Source organism: Pseudoliparis swirei, chromosome 6, assembly GCF_029220125.1.
Source record: "Pseudoliparis swirei isolate HS2019 ecotype Mariana Trench chromosome 6, NWPU_hadal_v1, whole genome shotgun sequence".
NCBI lineage: Eukaryota > Metazoa > Chordata > Actinopteri > Perciformes > Liparidae > Pseudoliparis > Pseudoliparis swirei.
The window spans coordinates 22018136-22041531 of NC_079393.1; the positions used below are offsets into that span (position 1 = coordinate 22018136).

The window sequence follows — 23396 nt, forward strand, 5'->3', positions numbered from 1 at the left end:
AGCTCAATCAATCAATACATAAATAAGTGCACGCCATTAACGCAGTACAGCCGCAATGCTTTTATTTTGAAGGCGAGTAACGTGTGTATGTGTTTGGTATATAAAATTATTTTTAAAAACATTTTCATAGCCTTATTGTTACATTAAGTCTTACCAGCAGCAGCAGATCAAAACCATAACATTTACAGTTTTTTTTATAAAGTAATACAATTTGAGTATAATTACGTTCAGCCTATTGGTTCGGTCCTAATTTCTCATTTGGTCCCTTGGGGAAATGAATTGCCCAGCCCGGTTTTATAACACCTTAGGAAAGTCCGTTAGTCCACTCTGACGTCATAATGTAAAATATATTTGTCATTATGATAGTTTTGGCCTTCAAAGGGAAACTACCAAGAACTGTGTGTAGCTGTTATATCCCAAATATAAATGATAGGGCATGCCATCATTACAAATGAGCTCATTTAAATAAACTAACCAACAAAATGTATTGGACAAGTCTGTATAAAACTGAATGAAGAAAACAGCACTGTGTTAAACCGGTGATACATTATATCTTCAACAACAACATTATCGCAAATGGCTTCCCTGCTTAGTTGTTGTTGTTATTGTTGTTTGGTTTGTGGGTCAACTTTACAGTTTGACTTGTTGTTTGTCTTCTTGAACCTAAATGTGTCCCTGACATACAACTCAGGACTAATTAAGCTGAAACAGGTCATTTATTCACAAAATACAGAAATACATATGTGACACAATGTTAAGGGCATCATCATACACACACATTTGAGTCCATTATGTACACGTCTCTCTCTCTCTCTCTATCAAACACACACACACACACACACACAATCCATAAAGGACATTCATAATCTTTTCTACAGAGTGTCTGGCAATGGTCAGCTGGTCTATGAGCTCTTCTTCTGGGGCTCTATCGATAACAATCTATAGAAAAAACAATATATCTGACATCATTACCGAGTCCGTAACACATTTACAGCCCAAATGAAATCTTTACCATTATTATAATGTCTGTACATGTCACGACACAAAGAAGCAGGACAGTGATCTCCGATGAACGCGTGTGATTCATCTAAATCCCCCAAACATTATTGTACAAAACAGAGAAAACAGGGACGCACACTTGTTAACTTTAGTTATAAAATGTGTAAAACATGGTATTACATGTATCGATGGCTACATTTTTACGTTAGTGATTATTGATACATCGACTGCATTGATTAGCATGTCAAATCCAGTGCTGGAGGTAATAGGTGATGATTTATCTAGCAAAGCTTAAAACTGTGATAGTCAAAGACAGACTTTAAATCTATTTATAATAACATGGGATGACTTTACAAGGACCTGTCAACATGACGGCTAACATATCCTATGATGGAGGTACAGAAGATAATGCCGTTACAACTTTAAATGCAGGTGTACTCGGTCTGTGCGTTCAGACCCGCGGCAGTACAGAACACATTAAGTTACGACACGTGTAAGGCAAATTGTAATTTCAAGTTTACAAAAGAATTCAACAGTCAGCAACAACATCGGTGAATGTTTTGGAAAAGACAAGAAGTTCAGTTCTGTAGAAAAGACTCATCTAAGTTCACAGTTGTGGCCTAACTACGCCTTCGCACACAGAGCCATCGTCATCGTCATCGCCGCATGTGAACTCAGTAGATGATGAGGATGTGTTTGATTAACCGGAGGAGGACTGAGATCGATGAAGATCAACACAGTGTTCATCTTGGTGGTTAATGCAGCGCGCCCGACACCAGCTCAAGTTGTGTAGATGATATTTGACACACTGGTGGGTTACAAGGCTGTAATGACACAATGGGTTAGTGGTCCTAGGTCAGAGGGGAACACCCACCTCACCCCCATCGGCACATCAGCTCGACCAGACAAAGAACGACTGTTCTCTCTTTCATTCCCCTTGCAGTGTTTAGTCCTCTTTGACCTTTAAAGAGCATTTCTTCATTCCACTTTCTCTCTTCGTCCTTCAAAAGAAGGATCACAACGTCTTTCCTTTCTTCTTCGCGCCCTCGTCCCCATCCACCCCGCTGACTCCCTCCTCTCTTTGGTCCGCGGCGAGCGTATCGTCTACGTCACCGTGGCTCCTTGATGCAGAGTGAGGCCTCACTGAGTTGTTGTTGTTGTTGTTGTTGTTGGGGCAGTGGGAGGTCGAGCGAAGCGTTGCAGAGCTGGTAGACATGGGTGACGGTGTGTCCACGTCTCTGTCAGGTCCGGAGCTGTAGGTGGAGGAGAAGGAGGGCTAGAAGAGGAGAGATAAATATGACTATCAAGAACAGGTTATTTCTTGTCTCTGCCACCTGTGCATATGTTTAGTCTTTGCTATGTTTACCTGCAATGAGACGCTGGACTTGCTCGTCTTCTCTTTGACTTTAGCCAGAGCTCCTTTGAGTCCAGAGGACTTCTGGGCCATCTCCAGAGCCGCTCTCAGCAGTTTGGGTGTTTCTGGTCTGACGGGCGCTGCCGGCACCTGAGGGGGACCCTTCGCCTCTTCTTTGGCCTCAGGTTTCTTCCCCTTGTTAAGCATCTTCCTGTGAGACGGTGACATACTTCAGTCATAATGACATACAAGCAGACCAAGACCCGAGGCTGCCCTGTGAGTCGGTTTCTTTATCTGGTATGTACGAAGCAGAGTACGGTGATGTGTTGGGTATCGTGGTGTCATGGATGTTTAACCTGGCCTTCTTGCGGAGCAGCTTCTTGGACTCGGGGTAGTGGACCAGGATCTCATTCAGGTCTTTCTTGTCCAGGATGAAGAGATTGGCAAATCCGTGGGCGATGACATTCGCTGTGCGCCTGTTGCCCCCGCCTACTGCGAGCAAACTGCCAATCAGAGAAATTACGGTTGAAAAATACATTCAATGCATCATTTAGGAGATTTCCTGCAAAGGATCTAGAACCAAACTTTTAAAATCACACTTGTTCCTGTTATTAGATTTCAGAGCTGGCAACTGAGATAGATACAAACAATCCTGTTTCTTTAATCTTTGGAAAAGAAATTGCACTAAATAAAAGTCTTCACCTGATCTCTCCGAAGACGGATCCCCCTCTGAGAGTGACAAACACTGTCTTCCCATCTGGTCCTCCAACCACCTGCACCTCCCCTGCCTTTATGATGTACATCTCCCGACCCACCTCGCCCTGAGCAAGAGAAAAGAGAGAGAGGCAGAAGATGAGCGGCAGTGGGCAGCAACATTTAAAAAGCGTCTTCTAAAAATACTAATCACAGGGGAGTTTGCCTTTTACCTTTTTGCAGACATAATCCCCGGGCAGGTAGACGACAGAGTAAAGGCTTTTCAGCATGTCAAAGATCATCTGTCTGTCACAACCCTGTCAAGAGGAAGGACAAGACATACAAGAGACAACCGTGACCTCTTGTTGACCTCCGTGTGGATGAGTGCAGTGGCTCGGCAACACGCAGAAAGACGGTTTTCATGTGGAGGAGACACTCAGAACGATGTCTGACGTCTGTGTGACATACACTGGGTTATTTCTTTCACGTGTTTCTCATAATCCGTACCTGAAACAGAGGAACTTTGCTGACGATGGAGTAGTTGACGTCGATAGCAATGTCCAGACGCATTTTATCTGGTAACTGACTCAGCAGCTGCTGCTCATCTGGAAGGCGGACGGTGAGACAGTGTGACTGAAAGGTCGGACGCTACGGATACATGCGAATGGGATCAGATGGTGCTCTCCTTACCCAGCATGCCTTGTGACTGCCAGGTGTAGTTGTACCAGGTTTTGACACGGTTCTGCACGTCTTTGGGTATGCGATAGGTGGACATGTATTTGATGGTGTTGTCCACACATGTGCGGTAGTAGGTCTGACCTGCTGTCGCCGCACCAACCACGTCACGCATCTGAGGGGTCAAAACACGTGTGTAATGTAACACCGCCCTGCACAAAGACATTTAGGCCATATGGGTGTGTTTGCTGCGTGAATGAAGTGCACCGAAAAAGACTAACACACTGGAAATGTGTCTCCATCATGTCTCCATCACACTTCTAGACCTACCTGTCCAATCATGATGGAGAAGGCAAAGACTCCGACAAAGTAGTTGATGAGTTGGAAGACAATCTCGAACAGGGTGGTGGGGTCTGGCAGACCGCCGATGGTGATCAGGGTCTTCACCGCAAAGTAGTAACAGCGAATGTAACTGAGCGGAGACAAAGACAGGAGGCGTTAGAAAGAGACAGAACAAGAACATGGATGAAATGAACATGATGGGCTTTCAAATTGAGATGTAGAATTGAACTCAAAAGATGCAACTGGAGGTCTACTGGAGAGGATTTGTGTAAGTCCTCATGAGCCTTCACTTTGCAATTTTCCAATCTTCTAAACAAAAAAAGGTGTTAGCTTGTGTGTAGTTTGTGTGTGTGTGTTTTTATCCTACCAACCTGTTGCCTACGCCGTTGTACACCCATTTGGTTGATCCAATTCCTGTGAAGGCCGAGCCCCAGTAGTAAAGACAGGCATTGCAGTGGAGACAGTAAAGGAGGTAGGTGGTGGTGCGGATCACCCTGAGAGACACAGAGAGCGACACATTTACACAAACTGAAACCAGAAATGTGTTGGTCTGAGTTTGTCGAAAGGAAGGAGACAACGTGAGGACAGAGATAGAACAGAGGATGCAGTAAGGCTGCATTCAATCTCCTGAACTGAAGACCCCAACTCTTGTGACTGTCGATCAATGAAATGAGTGTCACTTAAGTTTTGGGTTCTCAACCTTTTGTAACTTAAGAGAAAAAGAAATCAGAGAAACACATCCTGAAAAAAAGAAAAACATAACAAATATGAGAAATAAATAAACTGGGTTGTAAATATGTTGTATTCCACTGTCGGCTGTTATGACCTATACATATTTACACTCACCCAATCCAAGCCTTTATCCAAATTTAATTTTTTAAGGATCATATTTTGTCACCGCAGCTTTTATTCCTGCAGGGTTGGCTTCCACATCACTTTTTTTGTTTCGGAAATCCTTGCAGGGAACGTTAGATAACCTCACGCTAACTATCATGTCTCCATGATGACGTGTGGTTAAGAACCGCTGATTTAACATCTGAATGCAGTTTCAGAAAGACACCGTCAGGCTCCAGCTGACCTGTAGATGTAGGCTTTGGTCAAGATGGCCTCCAGACGCTCATTGAACTCAAAGAAGGAGTTGATCTGGAGAGGCATTGAAAGAACAGGAGAAACAACATTGAAAGAGTTTAGCTGTCAGACATTTAAAAAAGTGAAATCTGAATAATTGCAACCTTATTCATTGCAGAACCGATACATAGAGCCTTGTGAATGAAGTGTCCTTTGTATCGGTGCCATCCGTGTGAAGTTGTTGTAGCAGATTATTATTTTTAGTGTGCCGGTTACCAGAATACTAATACTGGAACGGGTTGTAAAAAAAGTGTAATAAACTCACCTTCAGCAGCCTGGGTAGGCGAAGGAGAGGGTTGATGCCCGTTTTAAAATAGAAGAGCTCCAGGGGAACAAGACTGGCAACATCCAACTGAAAAACAAGAAGCTGCCACCTCACTCACTTTCAAGATGAATTCAATAATATGTGAATTAAAGCCGCATACAATTAAAAATGGACTTTATACAGCTGTGGTTACTCACTTTGAATCGTTTGGTTGTCATGTAATTCTTTCTCATGTCCTTTTTGACACACTGTGATGAAAACAAAACCGCAGGTATACATTATAATCCTGGTAAGTTGATAACTGTATTATGGTCATAAACTGACATTCTATTAGCGATGTTAGGCCTGTTACATAACCGTGATGTTTTCTGTTGACCTTGATATTGTATCAATACCTCAGTTCAGCTGTTGATAACGATTATAACGTCCCCACTCACCACGATGTCTCCTCCACGGATAAACTGCAGGCGCGGCTGGAAGATGGTGATGTCCAGGATGTAAATGAGGTCACACAGGTAGTCGGTCAGCAGCCAGTAATAAATGTTGTCTGGCGTCTGGTAGGGGAAGGCCCAGCGCACTGGGATGAACCACGCGTTCCAGTTCCACGCCAGAGCGACCAACATCATCCACAGCACGTACATTAGGTCTGAGGAGAGGATGGAGGGAGGGAGAGAGATGGAGACATTGAGGGGAAATAGACTAGAGGAGAATTGAAAGTAAGGACTGAAGTTACTCAGTATTCACAGAAAAAGTGATGGTTGCATGCTGTTCACTGAAATAAGAGCATCTAATATGAACTATGAAGCAACATTTGCATAATTTGGAAGGCGGGCGGCGGGCTTCTCACTGGTGAAAGGGTCGATGCTGGCAGGGAAGCGGTAGTGCACACAAGCTTGTAGCCACCGGGGAGATTTCACCTTGCAGCAGCGGCTAGACTGCACCTCCTCTTTCCCACTCTCCACTCCTCCTTCCCCTCCTCCTCCTGCTCCTGATGGACCTGGTTGTGCCTCCTTCTCTCCTTCGTCCACTGGCGGAGCTCCAGGAGCAGCCTGAGGAGGGGCTGAAGGAAAGTGAGAGGGGAATTTAAAGAACATTTTTATGAGAGCGAAATTAGGCTGAGAGTTGTTGTTTGGGGGAAATTACATAAAATATGTATTTAGTGTAAGTGTAAATCAACCAAACAGGAGGCACCCGTGGCCTCCATGGGAAACCCCTGGGGGTGAATGAGGGATACTGGTGGGACAACGTCGTCGGGGATGAAAGTGCACGAAAGAATCTATACAGCCACTTCTCATCCATGTGTGTGTGTGTGTGTGTGTGTGTGTCTGAATTGTGTTGTGTTGAGACAGAAGTCCAAGGTTTGGCCTCAATGAGAAGTCATCTCCCGACAGGACGAGGCAGACTCTTTCAACCAGGAAGTAAAACACACATCTATAACGTACCACTTGTGTACTTTCGGAACAAGGTTTTGAGCTGTGGAGGTGAAGAAGAAGAGCGATGGACGGACATTCTGACTCACAGGGGACGATGCTGTCTTCATCCGAGCTCTCCGGTTCGATGAGTTTCTCCTTCGCCTTCTGTGTTCTCTCTTTGAACATCCTGACCAGCTCCTGCAGGCGCTCGTTGACCACGGTGCTGGTCTGACTGGCTGACGATGCTGGACGTTCTTTCAGTCTTGGAAAAGAAACAAAAAAAGTTCGATGATGAGGATTTTTTACAATTATTATGGATGTCCATACTACCTCCAAAACACATCTTCATTGTGTGTGTGTGTGTGTGTGTGTGTGTGCATAGCGCTCACATGTCATCTGAGTTGTGCAGGCTGGACTGGCTGGGCCAGGCTCTGACAGGGATGCTTCCTTCATAATCATCATCATCTTCACTTTGAGAATGAAGGGTCTTACTGTTTAGTGAAGCAGAGACAGCAACATCGTTGGTTAACTTTGACACAATCGCTTCCTTTGGTCAACCCAGAGGCCACTGCGATGTGGCAGCATGTGTAAATGTTAATAAGACACATAATATATGTATTGACATACATTATAAGATGAGTTCTGCCTTCTGTGCTCACTCTGTATTCATGTGAGGAATTCAAATTAATGAGCACCTACAATTATGGTTCAATGAATGAATGAGCAAAGATTAATGAATGGCTACGGAGATTAGATCCACTTTACGTCTCTGACCGGGCAGCACAGTGTGTGAAGAGAGAGATAGATGGTTATTACAGTTTTTAACAAGCGCTGGAATCTTACATCTTTGTCCAGATAGTCCTACGACTCCTTCCACTACTGTCAGCGATGGTCAGAGCGGGGAACGAGTGTGTTCAAGGAAAAGGGATCAGGAGGGGGGGGGGGCAGGAAAGGCATGTTATTAATCCAAGAAACACAAGGCAAGTGAAGATAATAACCTCGAGTATTCTACAGGCATGGATGGATTATGAACATGGGATCATGTGAGGGGCCTCCCACCCTGTCTGCATATAACAAGACATTCAACTGAAAGGGTTTACTTTGAGACATTTCATATTCGTTGTTTTGCATCTAATTTGAGTAGTTTTGCATCTCTGATTGTTTTGCATCTTTGCTTTTATTTTCTGCAGTTTTTCTTCTTTTTTTTCATCTGTGTCTTTCTATTTCAGCACCATTTTGAGTCCTGACCCCTGACCCTTTGGGCCACTGGTAGGCCCGTTCAGTAATCCATCCATGTTTACAGGTAGAGTGATGATACAAGTGGAAGATTGTGATGCATCCATTTATTAACTTTTTCTATATTATGACAATATCCAGACAATAACCAAAAAGAACCAAGATCTGTGAAACCATGCAAAAGTGAAGAAAACATCACAAACACTTGAGCTCCACAAAGACACAAAGACACACATGACCGTCCGTGTTCTGCAAAAACACTGCAGAGTGTGCTGCTTTGCTTGTGTGTATCATGTTGGCATTTCTCACTGTTGTTTATGTGCAGTAAAATTTCACAACTATGTGACCAAATAGAAAGATATTTCCAATATTCCTAAGCAGCACACGATGTTTCTGCAGGACACTGAGATCCATAGCGTACAGCAGACAGGAGAGGGCAGTACATCTCAGAGAGCACACAGCGGAGGGAAACATGATGAATTTCTACCCAAAATTATACATGTAAGGATTCATTAAAACCATAAATGATGATAAAATATAATTCCATCACTGAAATTATCTGTATTTTAAAAGCAAATAGTTTGCAATCTACAATCTTCTCAATGTTGCGTTATTAAATCTAATATTAGTTGAACACCCTTCACCTGCCAACATAAAAGATTGCACCTTGACTTACAACCCCAATGACATATCCTAATGAAGATACTTTGCATTCTGAATGCATATTCATTATGTGTGTTCATTATGCATTAGGGGTGAAATAATAATGAACGAAGAAGCAGTACAACTCAAACGACCCATGCATGTCTTACTCTTTATCTGCTTTGCTGTAGATGAAGCACGAGGGGAGAGGAACAGATAAGGAATAGTGTGATGCACACCAGGATAAATGTTTTTAATATCTAAACTCAGCCTCTCAAAGAATGTTACGTCATCAAATAAATGATCCAACACTGGTGTTTACTTAATACACAATTTATAAGTGGCGCTGTAATAATAGCAAATGACATAAACCACGAGGGGCAGTATTTTACCTTTGACGACCTCTGGAGGGGGTCACAGGGACAGTGAGGGTTATAATCTTGGGGTCCTGAGGGGTGAGGATTTGGGGGATATTGCTCTGTCCCTCCCCTCCTCCTCCTCCTCCTCCTCCTCCTCCGTCCCCTCCTTTCTCATGGTCCGAGTCGACATCCTCTACATTGACTGCTGGACGCAGGCTGAGGGTGGAGCTTTCTGGAGAGGTGGAGAAACACGTCTTGTTGATTAATGAATGATATATGTGTGTGTGTATCTAGGACAACATGGGACGGTCATACAGCACCGTGGCAAAGCGCCACAGTGTGAGAGAGAAGCCGACTGACCAGGGCCTCCATCAGGCGGATGGAGGAGGGCCCACCTGTGAACTCGGCCATGTGTAAGAGAGCCGAGAGCACGAGCTTACTCGTGCGGCGTTCATTCAGTGGAGCTCATCCGACTCACGGCACACTGGCACAATAATATCGTCCTCATTTAATGTTAGAAGTCAGTGTGCTGCCTCTCCTGGTGCGTTGTCTACGCTTTACAGACTGAAACAAAGCTGTCTGGAGATGGAGGGCAGTCATGGTGGACATGTGATCACTGTAGAAATACATTTATAGAAAATAGGTTGTATATAGACACTTGAGAATTATAGTAGAACACTGAGCACATTGGCCCTCTTTCTGCCACACAGCACCTACACACACACACACACACACACACACAGACACACAGGCCCTGTCTTGCCCTCACACACACACATACACACTGGCTCTCTCTGACCCCTCACACACATACACACTGGCTCTCTCTCTGCCACCCCCACACACACACCTACAATGGCCCTTCGTAAATACCCTGGGAACGACCTTCTAGCCACAGCTCGTCCCATCCCGAAAGAGATAAGACTATCTTAAATGACTCCCGAGCCCAGGAGAAGAATCTTCAAGAAGCAACAAGTGAATCATGTCTTTGTCCCGCACACGAACTCTTCAAGCAGAATCAATTAACCCCATGTTCACTGAAATGAGAAACAACATGCACACACTACTGATGGCTGGAGAAGGAAGACCTGGGTGGGGCCTGGAGGGTTGGACTACACCCTGTGCTCCAATGAGGCTCCTAAGTCTAAACCACGGGCCGCCTCCTACTTATTATGCGCACCAATCACAAATGCTCTTAAAGACTTTATGTGCATAACTTATCTTTGGGAATTTCAGTCTGTCAGGAATGGAGCGAGCGGAGGCCCTTCCTACAGACCCGTGTACACGTATTCAGCTTGTGTGATACTCTGTTGAATAAACCTGATTGAAGTTCAACTAAAATCCTCCCGCAGTAGAGCTGGTCTTTCCTGCACGCGTAGTCGTGGATTGGTTAAATTGCGACATCACCAAATGGCAACCAGATCATTGGAGCTGCTGTATTCACATCCTGGCTGAGCTTATTTAAGAAATGACACGACGAGACGACACATACACGTACACAATTCCACCACGTCACAAAACCACCACTCATGTGTTCCCCTGACAGCGCTCATGATCCTGAACACAGCTTCAGGAAATTCGTCGCGACGTCTGAACTCAGTTCATCAAATTTCTTTGTTCTAGTTTAGAGGCAATCAGCTCCACGTTGACATTTAAGAGCTCGTTTATCTCGATGCCACATATCACGAGGCAACTGTTTATGACTTTGCCTGGCTGAGTTCAGGTATCAACGAGGAACACGCGTAGCCTTCCACTCCTGAAGAGTCACCTGTGGGTCTTGTTGCTGAAACGTCTGAGTCGTCTTCGATGAAGAAGGCCGGGTTAGAGAGACCCGACAGCTGGCGGGACGGTGAGTTGAGCTCCTTTGACGGGGGGCTGACGATTGGTGGCAGGCGTGAGTAGGACGGGACATTGGGCAGCTCCAGGCCGCTCCCATTGGACGGGGACGGGGAGCGGGACCGGGGCTGGTGAGGAGGAGGGAGAGGGGAGTGTCGGACGAGCCGGTTCAGTTCAACATCTTGCTGGTTCTTGTGTTGCTGCTGTTGCTGCTTCTTAGGCATCTTGAGGCATGAGGCTGTTGAGGCGGTTCTTGATGTTGAGGAAGTTCTGCTGCGTCTGGCTGGGCAACTGGGAGAGCTTCTGTGGGATGTTCACAACGCTCTGGCGAAGACTGAGGCTGACTGAACCCTCGGGGGTTTTGGGCAACAACTCAGTCAAAGTCTGGGCAATATTTCGGGGGATCTGCGTTAGTCGGATCTGGGAGAACTCTTGGTGCAATTCAGGGGGCAGGGTGGGTAAGAACTTGGTAACATCAGAGAGCTGGGTGGGTAGCTGAGGCATGGAGGGTATTTTGGGAGTGGAGATGCCATTCTCTTTGAAGAACGCGTTGATGTTGCCGAGGCAATCGGAGGTGTAAGGAATGCGCATCAGGCAGCTCTTAAATTCATCACAGCTGATGGGAGCTGCAGAGGAGACAGGCAGACATGCAGTCAGGCAGGCTGAGGCCCAGTGGGAGATGGCTTCAGGAGAAACGGCAGCGAGGTCAGACTGGAGGACAAAGTCAGACTTCTTCGAGACAAGTGGATCACATAGTGACCGCAGCCTGCAGTCGCCAGGCAACATGTACACACACAGTAACACATCAACGTCGTGGGAGCAGTCTGGATGTAAAACAGTGAAGCAGCTTGTGAGTTAAACACAACCGACCTGCTAATTAGAGCCGTAGTTTAGCAGCTGTAACCGCATACATACAACAAACATCAACAAACAACAACAAATTAGAATAGCACATACCACAACAGTCGTCTCCAGTAGCTTCTCCCTCCTACAAAAATCACAAAGCATATGAATGAATGGCAGAGGAGAGGTGGGTTCGGATATGACATCTGTGTCTGAACTTTAATGCGTCTGAGGCTAAATAATTAAATAAATTAATTTCTCCTTTCAGTCCTAAACATATGAGAGTTATATGGATTATTTGATAAGATAAGATAACTGGTGGAAAGGAGAGAAAGGGCTCTTTATGTGTCATGGGTGATGAGATGAAACATTCATCACGTGCATGTTAAACTCATGGACATTACTTTTTCACCAGCGTTGTCAGCGTCAGCGCTTTGACCCTCCTTTGCTTTCTGCGGCTGTTGGGTTACGGGCTCATCTTCTGAGTTGGACTCCTGGGTCGTGCTCTCTGCTTCGGATTCTGGTTCTGATTCAGACTCTGGCTCAGAGATCTGAACCGGACTTGGAGGTGGAGAGGGGGAGGTCTGCTGCGGCGCCGCTTCCTCTTTTGGCTCTACTTTAAAAAAAATTGATTATAGAGTTCATGAGATGTTAACATTAGAATACACAACAGTCACCAACGCACAACTTTCTGATGCAAATACGACAGAAATATACCATGGCATATAAGGTGCACAGTATTTAGAGATATTATTTTAAAAGAAAAGGCAGTACTTTGGAATATGGTATGCGACTTTGATTGTGTGACTCTTTTCTACAATCTAGGGATCTTGGCAGTATTGTAGGGAGTATACTGCCAAATAAAATAAAATAAAGAAATAGCACATGGCGGATGTGTCTTGATTCTCTACCTGGTTCCTCTGTGATTGGCTCCTCTGTGATTGGTTCCTCTGTGATTGGTTCCTCTGTGATTGGCTCCTCTGTGATTGGTTCCTCTGTGATTGGTTCCTCTGTGATTGGTTCCTCTGTGATTGGCTCTTCTGTGATTGGTTCCTCTGTGATTGGCTCCTCTGTGATTGGCTCCTCTGTGATTGGTTCCTCTGTGATTGGTTCCTCTGTGATTGGTTCCTCTGTGATTGGCTCCTCTGTGATTGGTTCCTCTGTGATTGGTTCCTCTGTGATTGGCTCCTCTGTGATTGGTTCCTCTGTGATTGGCTCCTCTGTGATTGGTTCCTCTGTGATTGGTTCCTCTGTGATTGGCTCCTCTGTGATTGGTTCCTCCGTCTCCTCAGCAAGGCTCTGTTCTGTTCTGCTGGACAAGGGACAAAAGAGTTGGACCAATCAGGTTCCACCGTGTAGTGTGAGGTTCCCCACATTGAGCCCACTGATCAGTAACTTGTTCCATTTAATGACGGTTGTATTAAAAGACGACTGTATGTAGGATAAACATGGTGGCATTTCTAGAATACATAATGTTAATGTTACACTTTCAGCTATTTGGGAAAGTAAACCAACATTTGCAAACACAGACATGTTCAGTCTATTTGTATGTGCTCATTGAATCTTGTTTGCACACTGTGATTATAAGTGGCTCTATTTAGAGAGGTTAAATCATATTTAAGTGGTTTTGAGAATGGAATTTGGATGTGGCGCACTTTTAAAAGTAGAAAGAATGATGACACGGGTAACACCACGCTTCAAGCCCTGTGGGGGCTGCGATGACAGAAATTACTTGATTTATTATCTGCAATAGCACACATTTAAATATGTGATGTGTTTTATTATTGTCCCAATGTAGACACAGATGACTTATTATTTTATAGACTGCACTTATGATGGTTATACGGCAGAATGTAAAGGTTTTTAAATACATGGTGTTGCTCACATAATATTGACTGGATAACAGAAACAGGACACACTCTTCTCATTTGATGTTGTAAACATGTGGAAGCTTCACTCAATGTCAGCTGGTTGTTATAACGCGAATGACTTGCTGACCACCTTTAAAAGCCCTCTGAGGAACATTTGTAGTTTGTGATGTAAAGCTGTATTCAATAAACTGAATTCAATTGAATTAACAGCGAGTTTCTCGGCCTCTGACGCTCATTACGTCATAAAGTTAGTTTTAAATAACAGGTCACCGTCACAATGTCACAACATATGTTGGTCCGATACCTAAACACGATGATGCGCTCACCAGATACTCACTTTCTCTGTCATGCACGCGCGTTAATCGTCAACAGCCGAGAGACAAAATGTCCACGAGCGTCGAGACACGATAAGAAGAACTCTGAGGTCGCGTGAACCAGATCACGGGGTTTTACACGTTGTAGAAAAACAACAACAGTAAAAAAAAAAAAAGTCCCGTTACATCTCCGTCCATCATTTCTCCTCGCGCGTGCGTCTCCAGACGTGAACCAGTAGCAGCAGCAGGTGCGCGTTGTTACCGGGGTAACCGTTAAGCGGGGGTGTGGGAGGGGGGCGATGAGCCGTTGCCGAAGGAAGCTGTGGTTGCTATGGCACGGCCCTGTGATGCTGAGGCAGCGCGCGGCGAAGATCATGTAACGAGATCCCGCGGGATTTGGGACCTAACAGCCGGATGACTGCTGGATCAGACGGAGAACTGAGCCTCGGTTCACTTTCATGCAGCTATTGCTCCCCGGCTGGCACTTTGATTTACTTTATGCTCCTTTAAACTTCTACTCAACGCAACTATTCAGAGGGAACTATAGTGATATATAGTATCTGATAGTTAGAGTTACTTTGAACATTTAAACACATCAGAATCAGAATCAGTTTTATTGGCCAAGTAAGTTTGCACAAACAAGGAATTTGACTAGGTAAAGTGTCTCTCAGTGCTTACACAAAATATACATTTCAACACAACACAATACAATACAGAACAAACAAAACAAACAGTGCAGTACAGAACAAACTGTGCAACAGTGGAACATGATCATCTTATTGACGATGCATTGTTCCAGTTTGATGCACCAGCACTATATAAAGTTATTTAAATCCACTCTACCTCCACTAGTTGCAACAATAAATGCAGCTTCTATGTTTTTGTTGTAATCAAGTCATCACAATCTTTTCTAAGTTCAGAACTCTGTAAATATATATATTTATAAACATTAATATTACACTCTTAAGTATTAGGCAGAGCACAAGAGCAACATGTTACACATTCTGGACTAGCGGAGTCGAGGTCCTATAGACTTGTGCATCCTTACTCTGTGACTTTACAGTGGTCCAGGTTGCTCTCCTCTTCTTGTGGCTCTGGCAGTCTGGTCACAGAGAACACGTCACGTCACTTCACAAGGATGCTCGGTAAAACACAGAAATGCAAAACAAACACTTTCTCAGTTGAACACAAGTTCTTACTCTTCTTCAGGCTCCTCCTGCAGCAGCTCTTTACTCCCCAGGGAGAGACCAATGGACTGCCTCTCACTGGCCATCTGTCTAATGGCCTCAGCTGCCTCTCTGGCCACCTCTTCAGCCACACGTGTCATCTCGATGCGCTCCTGCAGCAGACTAGAGAGATTATACACGGGCGTGATTGTGAGGTACATGTTTGTACAATGGTAAATGAAAAGTGTGACTTTAGATCAGCAAAAACCCTCTGGCCCAATTTCAGTTTAGCTTCATTTGTGTATACTGCTTCAACCAAGCTATAGAGACAGGAAGACTACACAAGCATAAAGCAATTAAGGCAATCCATTAAAAAGAGGAATGCATTACAAACTGCAGCTTGTATTCTTGTTTTGTGGAAGACTTGACCTCTGGTCTCCTAACCCTTTAATCAGGGTGAATGTGATTAAATATGCACGCTATATGTGCTCGCTCTGATGCCTATGGGATATTTAAAGCGGACATTTGTTTAGGTGTGCAGAATGTGTTACTCAAAAGCAGCCTGCATGTTGGCTTCACTTACAATACTGGTGTAGTTGACTAGACAAAGTCCAGTATTGTAATAAATACTCTTTACTAACTTCTAATTATTTTCATTATTATTTTATATGAAAGGAGGCAATTACAATCAGCGGAAGTGACCTTAAAATGGTTTTAACTGCAGCTGCGACCCGTCTTACCGTTCCTCCATGGTAGCCATAGCAACACCTTCAGCCTCCTTCTTGATGTTTTCGATGAACTGCGTCCAGCGGTCCGTCTGGGTCTCGGCGTCTTTTTGAGATCTTCCTCCGCTCTCTGACGGCTCCGGCTCCGGGTTGGACTGAGTCTGCTGCTGGTTCTCCGTCTGTGATGGTGCAGTGAGGGACGTGGACCCGTCTTTGTGTTTCTGCTGGTCCTCGTGGTCCGAGTCCACGTCTTCTAGTACCATGTCAGGTGTGAGTTTGATTGAAGCTGCAAGAGGGTGACAAGCACCGATGTGTGTGGAAGAAGGGATATGTGGTGGACATTGGGGAATGTTGGTGGTGGATTTGGTTTTGGACATATGAAGAACAAAATGGAGACACGTTACAGGCTGGATTTTAAATGATGACTTATATATATAGGCATATATATATCTCGACTGTACATACTAGAACAGTTTGCAGGAAGGACTGTTTATAATACAGGGCATGATGATGAATATTCAGGAGGTAAGAGAAGATGTTATTGATAAGACAACCACGTGACATCATTTCACATTGAATCTTTATTAGTCCTGTATCCTAACATCACAGCGTGTAATTACATGCATGTGTTCTACCACCTTGTCTGCAACACAGTCAACATGTCAAACCTTCTGAAACAACACCACACCATCCCCGGGCCACTTTTCACAGTTCAACATAGAAACCAATCAAATGGATCAAATGGGTCTCTTACATGTGTGTCTGTGGAGTCAACCGCTAATATACTGGGGAAAAGCAGTATATTTCTAGAACATTTCTCGGAGCACAATCATTAGCAGATTATTAATGAGTGGGAAATATATATCTAAAAATTAATTAATACTATAATACATTTTAAAGTATATCATTTATACTTTTTCCAAAAATAGTCATAAATGAACATAGCTGCCATTTTATTATTAGTTACAGATGTCTGTTAATTGAATGAGGAAGACATATTGGGCGATAATTATATTTAGTCTCAATGGATGATTAATGAATCATCTTTTTTATCTCCTGTTGCTGTACCGTAAAAAGAGGCAACATGAATATAAAGGGTACTTTGCCGTATTTTAAAGCACAATAAAGTCACATCAAATATTCTTGCACAATCTTTTGTGAATGAAAGCTGCAGTTGTTTCAAATAAATGGCAATCGCTAAATATGTCTGTGTCAAACAGAACATGTGCAAAATAAAATCAAAAAGATAAAAACTAATTTAATTAGCAACATAATATAGAGCAGTGGTCCTCAACCTTCTTTCAGTGATGTACCCCCATGTGAAATATGTTTACAGCCAAGTCCCCCGGAACCAGCACCACACATTTATGGTTTAAAAACATATGTAATATAATATATACAATTAAAATGTAGGAACTTAAATTTATATTGAATTCAATATTTATTAAATAACTATTTTTAAGAGATTTTTTTATGGATACAAATTTTAAATTTATTTTGAAAAATCTCACGTCCCCCCTGGAGTGCCTTCACATACCCCCAGGGCTACACATACCCCCATTTGAGAACCACTGATATACACTTTTTAGTTCGACGTTAGTGCACACGTTTAAGTTGTAATACATTCATTTGAACTGTAGAAAGTACAGTAAGGTGAGTTGAATATATCTCTATATTCTTGTGGTATTTGACAGCTGCCTAGATACTGAGCTGCTGCTGCTGCACAGCACCTGTAGCTCTCCCAACCGTACAATATTTTACTATTTGTCTGTCTGGGAATCAGAGCGCCCCCCAGTCGTCTCCTCCTGCTGTTTAAGGGGCTCGCAGCACCTTCCCCCCTGAAACAGAAGGAGAAGAGGGGCTGAGTTATGCTCCGACCGCCCCACAACAACACCTCTTCAAAACTATGGGGCGAAAACAAGAGGGCGCTCCCACGGAAAACACGTGTAAAAAACTATCTGTGTAACCAAATGTTACACAGATACACGGGAGTTACTCAAATGGGAGGAAGATGAATAATAACTTTAATAAAATGCACCTAACACACATTGTTGACTTGATTGAACCATGAACCTTTTTTCCCAGTGAAGTTTTTTCTCTATTTTTTGGGAGTTTTTTCTGATCCGATGTGAGGTCCTCGCACAGGGACGTCGTAGGTGTACACATTGTAAAGCCCTCTGAGGAGAATGTGTAATTTGTGATATTGGGCTGTATAAAATAAACTCAATTGAATTGAACTGTGAACTGTGAACTGTGGCATCCGGCAACAGCGATACTGACAAGAAAAGGGCACGCACAAGGTTGGACTATGACAGGAGAGTATTATCAAGTGAATAAAACCTAAACTCACCTTTCTGTAAAACTTCAGCGGCACCCTGAGAAAAAAAAATTTAAGAAATTGAACAAGTGAATCGTTATAAATATTCTTCTGGAAAAAATGTCAGTTACAACACAATCAGAAAAGAGCTGGTAAGGAAAGGTTTCAAGGGTTAAACGACAAGAAGAGGAGGAGTACGAAAGTATTTCTGTTTTCCCAAAAGTTACCTCAGCATTATCTTTGGAAGGAAGTGCGGGCTGAGGCATCTTCAGGCCGAGCCCTGACACGAACCAGCCAACCACACTGTGGGAGACAGACCATGAACATCTGTTCAGCTGCTTCACACTTTAGACACAAGTTATACATTTGACAGTCTCTTTATTTATGAAGGTAATTTGCGTGAAAACATCAGTAAAGCTTATCTGCATAGATATCTCAGTGTACTGGTGTAAGATGGATGGATAACATGGATAACGTGTTCAGCCGATGACAAACAGGCCCAAAGTATTGCAAGCCAGCCAATATTAGTAATAATGTGATTTCCCATGCAAGTGTGATTTGATCTTAAATGTTGTCTTGGATGAGAAGAGTGATACAAAAGCCCAGTGATGGATGAAACCTACGCGGAGGCCTTGCTGTCAGTGTCCAGTGAGATTCCACTGAGAGACTCGGATGGTGGAGATAAAACTGGAAAGAAGAGAAATAATTTGAATTTCACAAAGTAGGAATCCATCCAATGGGAGGGCATTGGGACCGATGGACATCAATGTGTGGGTGTGTGTGTGTGTGTGTGTGTGTACCTTTGTCAAGAGAGGAACGGGATGCCTTGGTTGGTGGTTCACTGGGTACAACACCAGGGGGCAGTATAATGGACTGAGGGATAATCGGCTTTATCCAGTTCACCACGCTGCAGCAGGAAAAAAGAAACGTTAGCCCATTACATGTTTTAACAACCTGTATTAATGTGTGTGTATGTGTGTGTGTGTGTGTAGGTGTGTGTGTGTGTGTGTGTGTGTGTGTGTGTGTGTGTGTGTATCTGATTCAGATTTTCCATTGAAATCCAGCTGCTGTACTTTGGACTCCCCAAAACAAAAGAATCCATCAAACACCAGGTGCTGTTTGGTGTGTGAGGGCTCAGGTCTGAATGTTGAGTAGAAGGTGTGTTTGTACTCACTCTGGAGAGAACTGAGGAGTCTCTACCTCCGACTTCTCATCCGACACAATCTCCACCACTGGGATGTGTGGGAGAGGATCAACATCTAGACAGACAGACCAATCACACAGCAGATAAGCATGGTTAATTATTGACATTTAATCATTCAAAGAAATTAATAAAATACGCTCACATGACTTTTGTGCAAAAAGACAGAACATGTGGGCAAATTATCCAGAAACATACCTGGCATTGTTGCAACTTCATGGATCTAGGACCAAAGAGATAAAATGTACTTTAAATTAAGCCGATTATAGTTACACCATCTTCTTACGTTTATTACATTCTTCTCCGTGCACACTAATGGGTTATAATGTTATCATTTATACATTAAATCTTATACTTTATATCCAATGTCAATGTGATCAGGAGTGTGTCTGCTATCTGTTTGCCCACACTATAGTCCAGATGTGCTTCTCCCCTACAAATGGTGGAGGAATAACCCTCACATGGGCCCCTTTACGACCACACCGTTCAGCATGTGGATGAAGGTCGTGCCAAGCGCGGCCCTTTATGGGCTCAATTATGGGATTTTCTCCTGGACGAATACGTCATATAAATATTTAACTATTTCACTTTTGGCAACACGATGTGAAATACCTGGATTGTGTGCTGCCTGCAGAGGCCTGAGGAGAAGAGGCTGGTTTGAATGTTAACCTGCGAAACCTCCGTGCAGATGTCTTTATAAAGTTAATCCACGTGATTAGTCTTCTACGCCCGCGGGACAGTGTTTAGTTGAGTCAAGACGAAGATGTTGTTGTTGTTACTTGACCTTTAACTCATGACACACCACACACTGCTCCTGTGACGTCGGAGGCTTTCTGGAGAGAAACGGTCTGTTCCCGTCTCCTCTCTGTAGTTTATTCGTGTGATGTTTGAATGTAGTCTGTGTCAGAGTGAAGTGTGTCTCACCTCGGTGTGCTCCTCATCGTTGTCGATCTCTCTGTTCTTGTCGTCGGGCTGAGGCAACACCTTGGTCAGACCCTGAGCGACCCAGCCCATCACTCCAGACCTGGATCAATAACACGTTAACATTTAAGTTACCTTTAAATAATGTATTTAGTGATATGAGCTGTTGTCTAAGCGCACTGTACCTTTCTCCATTCTCTCTTGACTGTTGGTTTGGCAAAGAAAGAAATAGAGAATGAGAAGATGGAGACGTCAAAGAGAGCTTACTGCAGATCTCTCTTCCTCCTTTTGTTTTTGTTTCCAGAATTAAATTCTCCTGAAATAGTTCCTTTGAGCAAATGACTTTCATGTGTGTCGTGCTGTAGTGTGTAGTGCTGTGTGTAGTACTGTAGTGTGTAGTGATGTGCGTAGTGCTGTAGTGTGTAGTACTGTAGTGTGTCGTGCTGTAGTGTGTAGTTGTAGTGTGTCGTGTTGTCTGTATTCTCCAACGTTTAATCAACATGTGTCCGTTGTCCTAACATGACGTGCTGACACCGGCATTTCTTACGCCAGATATTGACCATCAGTTCATCAAGGGGATCCTTTACTCCATACATGTGTTTCTCATTGGATGAGACCTGATGTCCACCTGAACAGACAACATGTCACTCAAACACCGACACACTCACCCGGGCCTCAGAGTTGGACCGGCTGAGTCCAGGAGAACTAGAAGGTTGAGGCAGAGCGCTGAGGAACCCGTTGGACAGCCAGCCCAAAACGCCAGTCTGGGCCTGGCTGTAGAGGAGGTAAAGAAAGACAGTATGTTTACACACACACACACACACACACAATTTTGTCTCACTCATTCTTACTCTCTCGATAGACCACTTTCTGCCATTCATTCTGTTACATTTGTCATTCCACTTGGTCTGTATGTTAGCGTGGGAGGGTTTTGGCTGGTTGACTGGAAGAGCACTTGGCTCCTGGCAACGTGGACACACACACACACACACACACACACACACACACACACACACACGCACACACACTCACTCACTCATGAAGGCAAACAAAGAAAGTAGTGGAAAGGAACATTTACCTGTCCTCTGAATTCTCGTCAGCGTTATTCTGCGGACGCTTCCCTGTGGAATTAGCAGCGTCATCGGCTTCAGGAGCTTCAGGGAGTTGGGGGACGACTTTCACCACCCAGTTAAACATCCTGTTCAACACACACACACACAGTTAGCCTCTCAAAAGCCCTTCATCAAACATTGATGATAATGCTGATGAACCCATAATAACTCTTTCCTAATGTCTTCATGAAAGCAGCCACTTCATTCGTCAACCACAGAGACCCTTCACGGGAGCTAATGAGCTCTGGTGAAGGACGTTCACCTGCTTTATCTCTGCTTTTGATCCCAGGCAACATTTGTGCCAACCTGAAATTTCTCTCTCGACTGTCGTGACTATTTCTTTCACATTTAATCAGAGAGCCTTCTCTAGTTTCTCAGAGAAGAGCTAGACATGAGAAGTCAGAGACCAAAAGGAAGAGGGGCAGAGAGGATCTCAGGCAGCAGTGCACCATAAGATACTTTACCAACAGCGTCCACTGGGGGCAGAGGATCACAAATGTACAAGGAACATACATGTTACATGTTACATGGCCCAGTGCACTGATTCAAGATAAGAATTGAATTAAAAAAATTAAAAAAGAGATATACAGAGCAGCATGAAGTGCCACTTAATCTCCTTAATCTCAGATGTGCGTAGTATCCGCTGTGACAGTTCATCAACCTGTTGAGATAATCCACTTCAGCAAAGAGCCCCTGAACCTGCCAGATGTCCTGCTAACTGACCGCAGCACACATGTCGAGGGCAATCGGGACAGATATCAGAAGGTTTCACAAAGCATCACCAGCTACTTCCCCGGGGCAACAAGTGAGGTCACCGTCATCCAATGTCTGTCCTGAACAAGACATGTATTGTATCAATGAGGCCAGGAAGGCCGACATAATAATATATGCTTCTGTCTGTACACTATATACCTTATTTTATAAACAATGAATTCAGAAAACAAACCCTTAATGTCGCAGTGACTTCTAAATGTGCACTCTCGACACAGTGCAAGGGGAGAAGGAAAGTTTCACCGCTCTCAGGAGTTATCATGTTTCAGCTGGTTCTCTATTGGGAATCGGTCCACATGCACAAGGTTTCTTTACGGAGCGGTTAGAGCTGTTGTTGTGATCTCAGTGTGTGGCACACTCCCAATCAGCAGAGATCAGATCTGTTCTGGCCTAATCCCACATGTTTTACATTGGATTCAATACTGCAGCTCTGTCCCTCGAGTAATCTACAGCCTTCTTCGCTGCTTAAGACCGGGAATCAACTCCTGACACGTGTCCTCTTCATACCGGATCATTCTCAGTCATCAAAAGAGCATAAATCAGTGGAAGACACCCCGAGGGTCTAATTCCTTGTCCACGGATTGTGTTTTTAATTTAGGAACGATTGGCACATCCTCAGATCAAACCTGGCAGGACAGACTTTGTCCAAAAAAAATCAAATCAGAAGCTGTAAGACAACATCTAATAACATCAACATGTATGATACATCAACTTCACCCACCGTCTCTTTACCGAGACACAGGTCAGCGCAGCAAGCAGTCAGGTAATCATTTCACCAGCCAAGTAATCTGTCTGTTCTCTGTACAGAATGACTGAGACTTGTTTCTCTTACCTGCGTGTCTACAGGTGGGTCTGCATGCCAGCGGCGTGGAGGTCCAGAGTGCTGCACAGCCAGCACAGGTCTGCTGGGATTTCCACAGTGGCTGCCTGGGGCTAACGGGATTACCCGGCACAGCCTGAAGGTCAAGGCACAGTCCTGAACTGTGAGCCATCGCAGATTAGCAGCAGAGAAACGTATCGCCAGGACATCATCCCTCTAACCTGTCATTACCTGTATGGGATGGGAGCTCATACAGGTAATAATTTGTCATTTTAAAAATAATTAAAGGGCATCGACCACTTGATATTAACTCCTTGACATTTTCCATCCCTTTTGCAGACATCTGATCATTCTCGGTATACATTACTGATGTACTGCACATCATAGCCCTCCA

The 23396-nt window shown here is 44.0% G+C and overlaps 2 protein-coding genes across 4 annotated transcripts; both read right to left on the reverse strand.

Annotated features, from left to right (window-relative positions):
* Window positions 1–697: 697 nt before the first annotated feature.
* Window positions 698–11248, reverse strand: LOC130195435 (cyclic nucleotide-gated cation channel beta-1-like). Of its 3 annotated transcripts, XM_056416962.1 has the most exons (20): window positions 10874–11248; window positions 9139–9337; window positions 8917–8931; window positions 7712–7747; window positions 7258–7359; window positions 6976–7130; window positions 6304–6516; window positions 5894–6102; window positions 5654–5704; window positions 5457–5543; window positions 5142–5206; window positions 4435–4557; window positions 4052–4193; window positions 3737–3896; window positions 3554–3651; window positions 3280–3363; window positions 3056–3174; window positions 2710–2856; window positions 2366–2564; window positions 698–2275 (listed from the first exon to the last, which is right to left on the reverse strand). In XM_056416962.1, exons 1-20 carry the CDS (start codon window positions 11163–11165, stop codon window positions 2015–2017), a joined length of 2757 nt encoding a protein of 918 aa, XP_056272937.1. In that variant the 5' UTR covers window positions 11166–11248; the 3' UTR covers window positions 698–2014. The 3 variants fall into 3 exon arrangements, with proteins under 3 accessions (XP_056272937.1, XP_056272939.1, XP_056272938.1); XM_056416964.1 differs by lacking the exon at window positions 8917–8931 and having other exon boundaries at window positions 7712–7744; XM_056416963.1 differs by lacking the exon at window positions 8917–8931.
* A 3316-nt stretch (window positions 11249–14564) lies between these two features.
* Window positions 14565–23098, reverse strand: LOC130195438 (uncharacterized). Its single transcript, XM_056416965.1, has 14 exons — window positions 23015–23098; window positions 21378–21497; window positions 20968–21073; window positions 20485–20504; window positions 20303–20402; window positions 19577–19601; window positions 19352–19436; window positions 18978–19084; window positions 18801–18864; window positions 18405–18480; window positions 18211–18235; window positions 15876–16146; window positions 15169–15318; window positions 14565–15071 (listed from the first exon to the last, which is right to left on the reverse strand). Exons 2-14 carry the CDS (start codon window positions 21494–21496, stop codon window positions 15014–15016), a joined length of 1206 nt encoding a protein of 401 aa, XP_056272940.1. The 5' UTR covers window position 21497; window positions 23015–23098; the 3' UTR covers window positions 14565–15013.
* Between the last annotated feature and the right edge of the window lie 298 nt (window positions 23099–23396).